Source organism: Apodemus sylvaticus, chromosome 8 (assembly GCF_947179515.1).
Source record: "Apodemus sylvaticus chromosome 8, mApoSyl1.1, whole genome shotgun sequence".
In the NCBI taxonomy this organism is placed as follows: Eukaryota; Metazoa; Chordata; class Mammalia; order Rodentia; family Muridae; genus Apodemus; species Apodemus sylvaticus.
The window spans coordinates 79,284,456-79,296,553 of NC_067479.1; the positions used below are offsets into that span (position 1 = coordinate 79,284,456).

Genomic DNA, 12,098 nt, shown 5'->3' on the forward strand with positions numbered 1-12,098 from the left:
GGTAGATAGGCTTCTTGGAAAAAAGAAACACCAATGGGAGGGGGGTTGGAGGGGGAAGCGACAGATTGCACGAATTGACCGTTAGATATAAGGCTGTTCAGGCCGGCGCAGGCAGTGAAGAGGGACCTTGGCCATCAGGGCTGCTGATCTGCCGGGCTGCGGGGAAGGGACACCGGACCAAGTCGCTTGCGCCTGGAGGAGAGGGCACTCGGGGACTCGGCACGCTACGGCGAAAGGCTGTTCGCTCGTAGGTATGAGCTCTCAGAAGCCTCGCCTCGAGAGCGGTCACATTAACCCTTATGTCTTAGAAAGGGAGTCCCCACCCCCACCCCCCTTTGCACTGTGCGTGGAGAGGAAACTAGAATGGAGTCCTTAGTAGGCTGTGGAAGTTAGGTGCAAGTGCCCGCAGCCGCCTTTATTATCTAAGCTCGCTGTGGAGAAGTAACCGCGGTTCAGGTTTTCCTCTCTCTCTCTCTCTCTCTCTCTCTCTCTCTCTCTCTCTCTCTCTCTCTCTCTCTCTCTCTCTCTCTCTCTCTCTCTTCCCGCCCACACCTCCAGGAAGAAAAGTGAAAATAGCTTTCTCTGATATTTTGAGCCGTTTTGGCTCTCCAAGAAGGACCTCGCCCCAAACTTTCTGTTACTGCTTTTTATCGTGGAACACGCCGCTTTTATCAAATGATGTGTTTAGGCGTTCTAATTGGGAGAGAGCTAGACTAGTAAAAAAAAATACACTTCCATCTGAACATCACGTATAACAGTTCAGAACTGTCCAGGGGAAGAAGAGTATATTTTCAAAGAATTCATCTTTAAGGGGTATTTAAATAAGGAAACGACTGTGTTTTTTAAAGAATGTTACTTTCACAGTTCCAAATAGCTCGATTTTGGAAGGAGCGACACAGAATATAAAGTGTTCTTCGCAAAAGTAACTAGTTTTACTAGTTAATAATCTAAGAAGGGCATTTATAAAATCACATTTTAGGGTAGGGAAGAAAGGGCTTGTGTTCTAAATTTAAATCACGAAGAAGTTATAGTTGTTGAGTTCTGTTGGTGAAGCTTTTGCCTTTGTCTCTTAAGCAAGGTAAATATGAAAACCTAAAGTCTTAATTTTTCATTAATGAACTTTCACCATGAAGGTGACAGAACTCAGTCTTGTATCCGCCATTTTGAGGAAGTTTCCCAGAGTGTCAAAGTTTCAGAGATCTTTAAGCGCCTTATTTTTGGAAAATAAAAGCCAGCCTTGCACTTTGCCTGCCTGAATTAACATTGATCTGGGGGGAGGGGATTCAGCCAAGGAACACAGATAACTTTTCTTTTTCTTCCCCCTACCCTTCCCCCCCCCCCCCCCCGCCCAAATCCTTTATTACGAAATTGTAGGAAATTTGAAAGGTAGAGAGAAATGCTATTAGTTCCATAGCTTTAGAAGTTTATCAAACCTAAAACTGTGGGAGAGGCGATGCCATCGCAGCTGCTGAGAAGCCAAAATCAAGAGAATGTGCCTCCCACAGGATCTTACATCCAAAGCATGGAGGCTGCTTGCTGTAGGAATGCAACCCCCCCCCACCCCCCAGGACTTGCAAAATGTGGGGGCAGCAGTTTATCTGACTTTACTTCAGTTAGGATTCTAACTTCAGAATTTCTGGCAAGCCCTGTGCTAATCTTAAAGACTTTTCTCCCCCCCCCCCCCCCAGTATGTTTAAATTAAATATTTGATGGCTGTCGCTTAAAAGTTAAATACTTGTTTGTTTAGCTATAGTTCTTTAGACACATATAATCAAGGTCCTCCAAAACCCTAATAAATCTGTTACTTACTTCGAAATCTAATTATCCAGACTACTAATTAGGTGAAAATGATTACTGGAAATGACTTCAAATGTGGGATAATAGTGATTGGGCAGTTTTCACAACTTTGTTGTTCAGCAAGTTGGTGTTTTAAATGTTGAATGCGTTTACATTTTAGGTTCACAGCAGTTGAAAGTGGTAATAATAATTTAAAAAAAAACAGCTAAGATAATTAAAACCTCTGCCAGGGAAAGGCTACAGTCTGGGAAGAGGTAGATTTCTTGAATTGTTTCTTTGTTTCTCACCAATGGGCTTTGTTATCAGCATTATTTATTTAGCCAAAGAGTTCTTTGTCTCTGCAAATGGCCCCAATCAAGTTTTGTTTGAGACAATTAGCTAGTGCCAGCCAATGAGTCCTATGCAAATGTTGGGATAGGAATGTAGAGCGTGCATTTGGAGGCGTGGGGTTTTGTTCTTGGGGAAGGCAGTTTTGTAATTGCTTTCCTCTGGTCGGTTTTCTTTCTTTTTTTTTTTTAAGTTTAGGGTGGGGGTGGGGAAGACAGGTTTATCTGGTCTCACTCCGTCCCCTCTAGTTTTGGAGCTGCTGGGGGGTGGGGGGATGGCGGGGGTGGGGGACGCATCTGCAAGTCCTTTAAAAGCCTCTGCCCAGCTCCGCCCGGGTTCTTTTTAGTTAGTGCTGGAACGTGGAGGAAGCTGCTCCCTCCGAAGCAGTAAACCAGCATTTCTGTTTGTTTGTTTGCTTTGCCCTTAGTTCCGTCACTCCAAGTCCACCCACCAAGGACCCTGACCCTGTCCACTCCAGGCGAATCGAGACCGTCCGGCTGGGTCCCCCCAATTTGGGCCGACTTTGCGCCTCCAAACAACCTTAGCATGATGTCTTATCTAAAGCAACCGCCTTACGCAGTCAATGGGCTGAGTCTGACCACTTCGGGTATGGACTTGCTACATCCCTCCGTGGGCTACCCGGGTAAGTGAGTCCGCGGCATTCTCGACGCCCTTCCCCAGGCTCGCCCCTCTAGAGTCAGGTTGGAGGGCGCGCTGTCCTCACTCAAGCTCAAGGCGGGGTTCCCAAGGTCTTTTCCTTGCCACGAAACTGCCGAGTGCCACTGAGCGTTTACTGACCCAGGGGGGAACAAGAGGCTGGGAAGAGGCGAATCTGGGGTCTGCAGAAGTAACCGAACCACACCGCTCCATTCTTAATTCGAGTAGCTTGGCGACATTAGAATGGGCTGGGTCGTGGAAGGTTGTTGACCTTGTCACTTGAGCAGTCTCTTGCGTACGTCTCCACGCCCAGTTCCTAGCTATTACTTCTCTGGGAATAGCTGAATGCTCTCCCCTACTGCCCCTTACAGCTTTTCTTTACCAGGGGCTTCCAGGGCCTTCCGGCACGTCTATGCCCGTCCCTTTAATCCTCAGGTGTGGCTTCTTCCCTCCCGGTGCCAGGCAATTTTCCTCACCCCCCAACCAAATACTCATTAAAGTATGAACTATGTCCCTTTTTAAAGATAAAAGAACAAAGGTCCCTGCGGTGTTTTAAAAAAACAAACAAACGTAGGAACTGGCTTTGCGTTCGCGCGTCATTCTGAACCTCTGGTCCTCGCAGAGTCTTTAACTTTTACCAGACAGCCTTTTCTGGTGATAGTGTAATTTGGCGGTCGTTTTTTGCTTGTTGGTTTCCAGAATTGGACGTGGGGGGTGAGAATTGTGGCTCCTTGTTTTATTTAGTTCTCCAAGCGATTTGTAGCTGTCGCAGGGGGAGGGAGGGGGCGGTGGTGGATCTCACCGCACTAGGAGGTCCTGTGTCTTGTGAGGCTCTGGAAGGGGTGGGGATACTCGGTAATAACGCGGTAATAACGCGGTGAGAGGGAGGAGATCAGAGGAGGGAGGTCGGGGAGTCTGTGGACCAAGGCAAAAGTCTTGTGACTGAGAAACTGCTCCCCCACCCTAAAGGGCCCTGGGCTTCTTGTCCTGCAGCCACCCCCCGGAAACAGCGGCGGGAGAGGACAACATTCACGAGGGCACAGCTCGACGTTCTGGAAGCTCTGTTTGCCAAGACCCGGTACCCAGACATCTTCATGCGGGAGGAGGTGGCGCTGAAAATCAACTTGCCAGAGTCCAGGGTGCAGGTAGGGCAGATGCAGACACTCTTCAATCCTGGTTTGTACTGATGACCCAAGAGGGCCCGAGACTCTTGTCCCAGACCAGAGAAGGCCTTGGAAAGTCTAAGCCTTTGGAAGCCAGTGGACCATTCTCCTTTTATCCCCCTTTTGCTCTCCGTCTCTAATCATATGAACCAGCGTCTTTCAGCCTGGTTTGCAAGGTTTGGAGTATCACTTCAGCTGCAATCAGAAAGTCCTAGAACCTGTAGATCTCAAGTCTCCCTACAGCTGGAGATGCAGATTTCAAAGGTAGTCATGTGGTCCTTGTGTGGCAATCCTCTTTGTGGACTTTGGTGGGGTGGGGAGTTCCTGGACGGTCCAAATTAAACACACACACACACACAATTTGGTGACAGAATCAGAAATGGTGCTCTTACCAAATAAGTTGACAAAATGAAAGTGTGTGTAGGGGGGTTGACTTCTGGAGTACCAAACTCAGTTTTCTAGCTCTGCCATTTTAACAGACTATTCTCAGTATCTGTACGGATACTCTCAATTTTTTCTAGCTCTCCCCATATTTAGTTCTGAAAGGGAGAAAGTCTCCCTCCTGACTGGAGAGCAAGCCCTATATGCAGCTCCTTGGTGCTTGGCTCCTCATGCTCCCAGCCCCGCCCCTGACACACCCACACATGACACTCTTCCTCTGGGTATGACATGGTTTTGAAAGTGCTAGACATCAGTGTAAACTACAAAGCAGAAAACAGGATTTTTCAAAGTGGGTTGGAAAAAAAAAATTAGTACCTGTAAGTTTTGACCCAAAGCCTTTCTTAGAAACAAACTGGCTCTGGATATTTAGTGCTGCTGAGGCTGGCCCTGGTGGGGGAGGGGGGTGCCACACCTATAAAAATAATGGAGAACTCTTTTAACAATCAAGGACCTATAGCCAATGGTCAAGTGTGGTGTTTTTTAATCCTAGCACTAAGGAGGCTGAGGCAGGCGGATATCTTAAGTTCTAGGCTAGCCTTATCTACAGAGTTCCAGGACAGCCAGAGCTATGAAGAGGCAGGACCTATAGCTAAGACAAATCTCAGTAGTTCCTACCATAAGCTCCTGCATGGCAGAGAGTGCACAAGGCTGCTGCTACAGAGAACTTTTAGATTGGCAGGCTGAATTTTAATCAGTGAGTTGGTTCAGGGAACAGAGTATGCTGTGCACGAATCTAAAGGCACAAACTTGAATCTTGAAGACTGATACTGAGGTCTGTCTTTGAGCTCAAAGCAGAAACCACACAAGTCAGTTCATTCACTACAAAGAGGCTTTCAGCAGACACTGGCTCAGATCTCCTCTCCACAGGAGCATGTCTTCTTGGAGATTTCTTTTGTGAGTCTAGGAGAGACAAAATGTTAGGTCGTGGAACCAGACACCATATTAGCTGTTGCTTCCTGGACAGTGCAATGTAAACTGTTTGAACTCAGTTTGCTCTGGGAAGCATTCAGCAACAGAATACCTCCCTCTAGAAGACATAGACATCCCAAAATAGAGTGAGCTCTCTGTCTGTCTGTCTGTCTGTCTGTCTGTCTCTCTCTCTCTCTCTCTCTCTCTCTCTCTCTCTCTCTCTCTCTCTGTGTGTGTGTGTGTGTGTGTGTGTGTGTAGAGGAAATGAAATAGAAAGCAAAGTGGAGAATCACTAGCTTATAACTAAGAGTGATTACCTTACATTTTCCTGTTATGAGCTATGCATAAGGTGGAGTTTCCCACCGTTGGATAGATACAGGTGAGAGGGTTTTATGAGTAGTCTCTAAGCAGCAAAGGAAATGGATCGTTTAGCTATGCAGTCTGTGATGACTGTGAATTGTCCATCCATGTTAAAGAAGTTTCTTTTCCTTTCAAGGTATGGTTTAAGAATCGAAGAGCTAAGTGCCGCCAGCAGCAGCAACAACAACAGAATGGAGGTCAGAACAAAGTGAGACCTGCCAAAAAGAAGACCTCTCCAGCTCGGGAAGTGAGTTCAGAGAGTGGAACAAGTGGCCAGTTCACCCCTCCCTCTAGTACCTCAGTCCCAACCATTGCCAGCAGCAGCGCTCCGGTGTCTATCTGGAGTCCAGCTTCTATCTCCCCACTGTCCGACCCCCTGTCCACCTCCTCCTCCTGCATGCAGAGGTCCTATCCCATGACCTATACTCAGGCTTCAGGTTATAGTCAAGGCTATGCTGGCTCAACTTCCTACTTTGGGGGCATGGACTGTGGATCTTATTTGACCCCTATGCATCACCAGCTCCCGGGACCTGGGGCCACACTCAGTCCCATGGGTACCAATGCTGTTACCAGCCATCTCAATCAGTCCCCAGCTTCTCTTTCCTCCCAGGGATATGGGGCTTCAAGCTTGGGTTTTAACTCGACTACTGATTGCTTGGATTATAAGGACCAAACGGCCTCTTGGAAGCTTAACTTCAATGCTGACTGCTTGGATTATAAAGATCAGACATCCTCATGGAAATTCCAGGTTTTGTGAAGACCTGTAGAAGCTATTTTTGTGGGTGATTTTTAAATACGCTGGACTGGACATTCCAGTTTTAGCCAGGCATTGGTTAAAAGTTAGATGGGGGTGATGTTCTCAGATTCCTGATCAAAGTTACCAAGAGGCAGATAAGGAAAAAGGAAGGGCCTTACCTTAGAAGGGCCCATCAACCAGCAACCTGAAATGGACAAACCAATCTACTTAAGATTCTGTTAGAGTTCTAGATCCTTGGTTTCCTGATTTGCAAATGATTGATCAAATATATTCTAGCGACATGCAACCAAACATCACTCAAAACAAAAATCAAACAAAACTGAGTTGTGAGGGAAGGTCACGGCCTTCAAAGCAAAGGTGACCTGGTGTTTTAGCCAATCTTTGGTTGAATCTTAGGAATGGACAATGTCCCAAGCTCATTCACGTTTCATGACCAACTGGTAGTTGGCACTGAAAACTTTTCAGGGCTGTGTGGATTGTGCGACTGATTGTCCTAGATGCACTACTTTATTTAAAAAAAAGATACCGCTCATATGGAGTCAATATGTAGTTTAAGAGACAATCAGTGTGTGTCTTATATAAATGGTACATCTGTGGTTTTTAATCTGTGCTAGACTTCAAAACTGTGATCTCCTGTTATTGTATGCAACCTTGAACTCCACCTCTGCAGGGGTTCTTCTGTGATTAAATAGGTTATAATTATAAGCAAAATTCAGAGCAACTGAATACTGATCTAGAAAGATTACCTTGAGCTGGAGGTGAGCTGCCCTGCTGTCTCTGGACAAGGATCAAGAAGCAAAGGACCCTAATTCACCCGTAATTTAATGTTGGTAAGCCTGGCAGTAAAAAAAGAAAAAAGAAAAAAAGAAAAAAAAAGAGACATTGGTCAATTGCTCTGACCCTGATGAATTTTAAGCTGAGATCATTGTCATTTATGCTTGCAGATGTTAACTGGAAGTTATATATGCATAAACCCTTCCTGGATCTGGCAGATATGTATAATTATATTAAAATGGTTCTAGCACAACGTTGGGTCTAGTTTAATTTTATCCCATTGCTTATGAGGGAAAAGTCTGTACCCAGCCTCACAGTTCCTTCCAGCATGTTTATTGTAAGGCGGAGAAGACTTGAGGCTTCTCCCTCTCTCTGTCTTTACCTTTTCTCTTGCTAATCTGCGAATGAACTAGATATGAATGGCAGTGATTGTCAACTTCTGTGACTTCCCTCTGGATTGCTCCTAACTGGAAGTTGGCTCCTCCCAGGCAGCCATTAACATCTTCGCCTCTCCTGCGAGCTTGAATTGATTGCTAGGCACTCTGTCAGAATGAGTTTTTGATGGATCAGTGGTGGTTGTTTTTGTTTTGTGTTTTGTTTTTTGAGGGGCATGGGTGTGGGTGGGGTGGACTGGAGTGAATCTGAATGAAATCCAGGCAGAAATGATTTCTGAACAAGAGTTTCAGAAAACTTTAAAAAACCTATAATTTCAGTAGTCAAACATAAAGGCACTCACCGTCAGTGCCTTGTGGTGTGTGTGTGTGTGTGTGCGCGCGCGCTCGCGCTGGGGGAAAGGGAGAGTCTCATTTTGGTTGTAGGAGTTACTAGAAAGGACAAGACCAATGACCCATGGTGCTCCTCCAGTAAAAATTACTTAATTTCACCTTATATGTCTTGTGTTCTTAAATTTAACCTAAATTCAACAGCTTTTGATTGTAACCCTGTAAATGAAGGTTAGCAGTTGCAACCATTTTGTTCTCCAGTCATTTCATTTCCCATCCCTGGCCGTGCTTTTTGAATCCCATCTAATCTTAGCCTAACAAGTAATTGTTTTGCTGCTAAATAAAACTCTACAGCCACCACCAACTGCCAGGTTGGACGGCTAGACCATCCTGGACCTGGAGATAGGTGCACCTGTACTCTTCCCTGAAGTGACATTGGGGCCCTACAGCCTTTAGGTTTTCCTAGATCTAGGGTTTCTGGAGTTTTTTTGTTTGGTTTTGGTTTTTGGTTTGTTTGTTTGTTTGTTTTGGTTCAATAATAAAAGTACCTCCCGAATAACTAATTTCTTACATTGCCTTTGGTTTTCAGGAAACTTTTAGCAAGGATACACAGAGGACCTTAAAAGCAAGAATATCCGGCAGACTTAGGACTGTTCAGCAAATGACTTGGTTTCTGCTGGGTCTGTAAACGAATTTAGAGGAAGTCTCTAAAACCATTTTTAAATGACCTCCGTCATTTTTTTTTCACAACTTCGTTTAACTGAGAGCACACAGTTAATCGCTTTGATTGGACGTTCAGAGTATAAAGGATTTCCCACGATCAAAGGCAAAGGGGAGGGGGCGGGAAGCTAGCAATGGCTGAAAGACAGCCAGGATTCTCAGGGCCACTCCTAGTCAAGACTTGGTTTAATCAAGTTAGTAAGTTGGCTCCAAACGTGTCTGGGAACTGCTTAACCGGAAGCAAGGTAGCAATACACTCATGGTGGGGGGAGGGGGTTAGAGGTGAGGCACAGGGCCTGGCTTTACAAAGATCTGATGCATAACTCTGGATTTCACCTTTGGAGTGCGCCGGTCATAGACAAAAAAGAACTTCAGCCAAGCCAATAAAATTCCGACTTTCAGGACTTCCATGTTTAGAAAATGGTCACTTTCCTCTACTCCTTGTTCCTTCTGATCTCGCCTCTGCTCTGTGTGAACGCCCCCCCACGCCCCAGCCCTCCACTCGGACGTCCGGACAGAACAGCTGAGCCCCAGCGCAATTTAGAGAAACAACCTGGTGCCCGGGTTGGTGGAGTCAGCCCACGGAAGGCTGCAGAGACCCTCTTCAGGGTTACCTCTCCTAAATCTGTTGAAAAACTAGTTTCCTAGTAAAATCATCCTAGCTGTGCCCGCGAATTGGAAGGGTTGGGGTAGAGGTTGCAGACGGCGGTTCCTGGGCCACACGTCTCCGCCGGGTGGGGATGAAGTTCCTGGCCTGGCCGGGTGGCTTTCTCGTGGGGGCTCTCTCGAGCGCGAGGAGTCACTGCCACTCCCGCAACTATCAAGCTCGCCAGGAAAAGGCGGGAGTGTGTGTGTCCTTGGGACACTTCCGAACCTGTGTTCAGGTGTTAAATCAATTTCGGGATTTAAAAGGAGAGTTAGGAAATAAACGTCCAGCTTCGCACCGACTGGAGGCAGACGAGCGGCGTCAGTCTAGCCAAATTTGAGAAAGCCCACTTGGAGGAGACCGGGAACAACTGGCTTCGCAGGGTTGTGGTTGGGGGTGTTCGCTGCAGGAGGCTGGGGAGGGGACAGCTGCTCCCGGAAGCCTGGAGGAAGCAAGAGGTCGCTCAGCTAGCGGGTTCCTGGGGCGCCCAGCTGGGGTTTGCCCTTGGGGACTTTCAAGGACAGCCAGGTGCTTACGTAGTGAATATACCAAGCTCGGCCCTCTGCTAGGAGCCGGATACTGAGTCTGAAGCTTGGGAAAATTCACTGAGAAAACTCAGCCTCGTTCATCCTTATTCCCACTCCTCTGTAAGTCGTTTGGCTGGTTTTGGTTTGGGGTTCGGTGTGGCAGCCTAGAAGATCAGAAGCAAGTTCTGGGATGAGGAAGCGTTTCCTTTCCGTGTCTTAGGTAGCGCCAGGTTTCCCCCAAACGCCCCGTTCTAGTTACCTGCAGTGCAGAGGCCTCACACAAGTGCCTGTCTCCATTTAATCAGAAGCACCAGCCAGACCAAAGCCACCACATAAGTTCGAACCCGACAACAACTCACGTCCGTGAGAAACTCGCTATTGTTATTAACACAAAGCTGTAACCCAAAACCACATCTGTCAATGTTAGGTGGTACCTATAGCGTACAGAGGTGTGTTTTAATCATGCAAAAGAGGTACACAAAGAAGCCAGGCAAGTAACTGACACATCCCATACCAATAGAAACAGAAAACAGGATGCAAAAGTACTTAACGATTGGCCCTAGATTATTTTATTATTTTTATATTTGAAACCATCAGGAAGGACAGCAACCCTTCTTCCTTTGTACATTCTCATCGCAGCATCTGCGTACTTAAATCTCTGAGCAGAGCTCTAAGTACCTCTGCTTTTCTTTCCTAATCCTCCCTCACCCTGTCAGCGCAGGTTCCTCTGATGAACCTCATTCTCCTAGAAACACCATTTCCGCCCTTGGATTGGTGAGGCATAAAAGACTGACGACCCTCTACTCCTCCAATGGGGAGAGCGAGACCCCTAACGAGAACTACCCGGATATTTTGGGGGGATTGGTTGTGCAACTGCACAGATTATAGGATTTGTCTCAAACAGGATTCACATTACATGCGAAGCTGTAGCACACCAGTGTGTTGAGACACATTGTGTGGAACTGCTCGAAGCGTCTCTTTCCAACTGCTTATTATAGCCGTGTGACTTGAACTGGCATTTATAAAAATTGTTTTATGCTCCATTCAAGCAGGATGTATATGTATATTTTATTTGCAAAAGGTAGTTTTTCATATGGAAGCGTTTGGAAGGAAACGGAAGCAAGAAACTTGTGTCCCGGGGAAGCGGCCGGAAGGGAGGAAGCAGGTAGGTAATGCATTTGAAAGGCCTTCTGCTATGCCACAGTCCCGAAACCGAAGGAGGTCCCTCCCAAATGCTAAAGAGACTCGGTCAGACTTCCCCTCCCGCCAGCATCACGTTTAAAAACCAACCTGCTGTTGATTGCAAACAAACAATAAACAGATTCTAATAAAGGAGCCCTAGCAGGTTCAATTCATTTAGTCAAAGATGAATGTGGGTGCCCGGGGCAGCCAGACCCTCCTCAGGGAAGGGTGACTTCAAAATCTGTTTTTCTCCTAGAGGGAAAGTCAAACGGCGGGAGCTCTAGGACTTTCATTCCTTGACCTCCTCCGCCTTCGCCTCCACTTCTTAGCTGGAAACAGTATGTTGAAGAAAACAAACATACAAGCCGAATTAAAAAAAAAAAAAAGAATCCCACAGCAAACATAATAAGATCTGAATTGACCTATGTTGGCTCCAGGAGGAAAAGAATGTTCCTGAATCAGATGGAATCCCCCATCACCCTGCCCCTAGTGTCAGCCTTAACTTGTCCATTTGCCAGCATGGGAGGGGATTCCTTAGTCGACTTAATATCCCTAGGGGCCATTGCCAGCCTGGAGACTTCCTTAAAAACAAGATGCCCATGTCCAGCAGCCATTTGGTCTCTGGTTACTTCCCTTACCCACCTCGCACCACTCATGAAGGGACCAACAACCAATAGTCTTGGGCTATATTGCCTGCTGAGATTTGTGCCCACATTCTTACATCAAGACTGGAGGGTAAGAGGTAGGTCCTGAGAGACAACCCACGAATATCCTCCTCCAGGCTCTGTCCCTGTCTCACGGCCCTTATAAACTCCAGAAGCAGACGATCAAAACTTGGAGTTATTAATATGTTTCTAGAACCAATAGCTACGTTTTAGGATCGTGGACCATTAGTAACTATCTCCTTAGCATTCAAATATCTGTAAAATGTGTTGATAGAGGATTACTAGTGCCTAATGGGCGTTATGTGATAACATGGAATCTGAATAGAGAGGTTGAGGAATGGGTGTCTGACCATTGCTACTCGATTATCAGCTTACAGCTAAATCTTTTTTTTTTTTTTAACTTGTGGTGCTCTTAAGAAAAGGCATTGTTCCCAGCAAAGCCTGAGACTTA

At 46.4% G+C, this 12,098-nt stretch overlaps 1 protein-coding gene across 2 annotated transcripts; it reads left to right on the top strand.

Annotated features, from left to right (window-relative positions):
• Positions 1–2,670: 2,670 nt before the first annotated feature.
• On the top strand, positions 2,671–6,411 carry Otx2 (orthodenticle homeobox 2). Of its 2 annotated transcripts, none has more exons than XM_052190673.1 (3): positions 2,671–2,767; positions 3,751–3,926; positions 5,791–6,411. In XM_052190673.1, the coding sequence occupies exons 1-3, from the start codon at positions 2,671–2,673 to the stop codon at positions 6,409–6,411; spliced, it is 894 nt and encodes a 297-aa protein (XP_052046633.1). The 2 variants fall into 2 exon arrangements, with proteins under 2 accessions (XP_052046633.1, XP_052046634.1); XM_052190674.1 differs by having other exon boundaries at positions 3,775–3,926.
• The last annotated feature ends 5,687 nt before the right edge of the window (positions 6,412–12,098 follow it).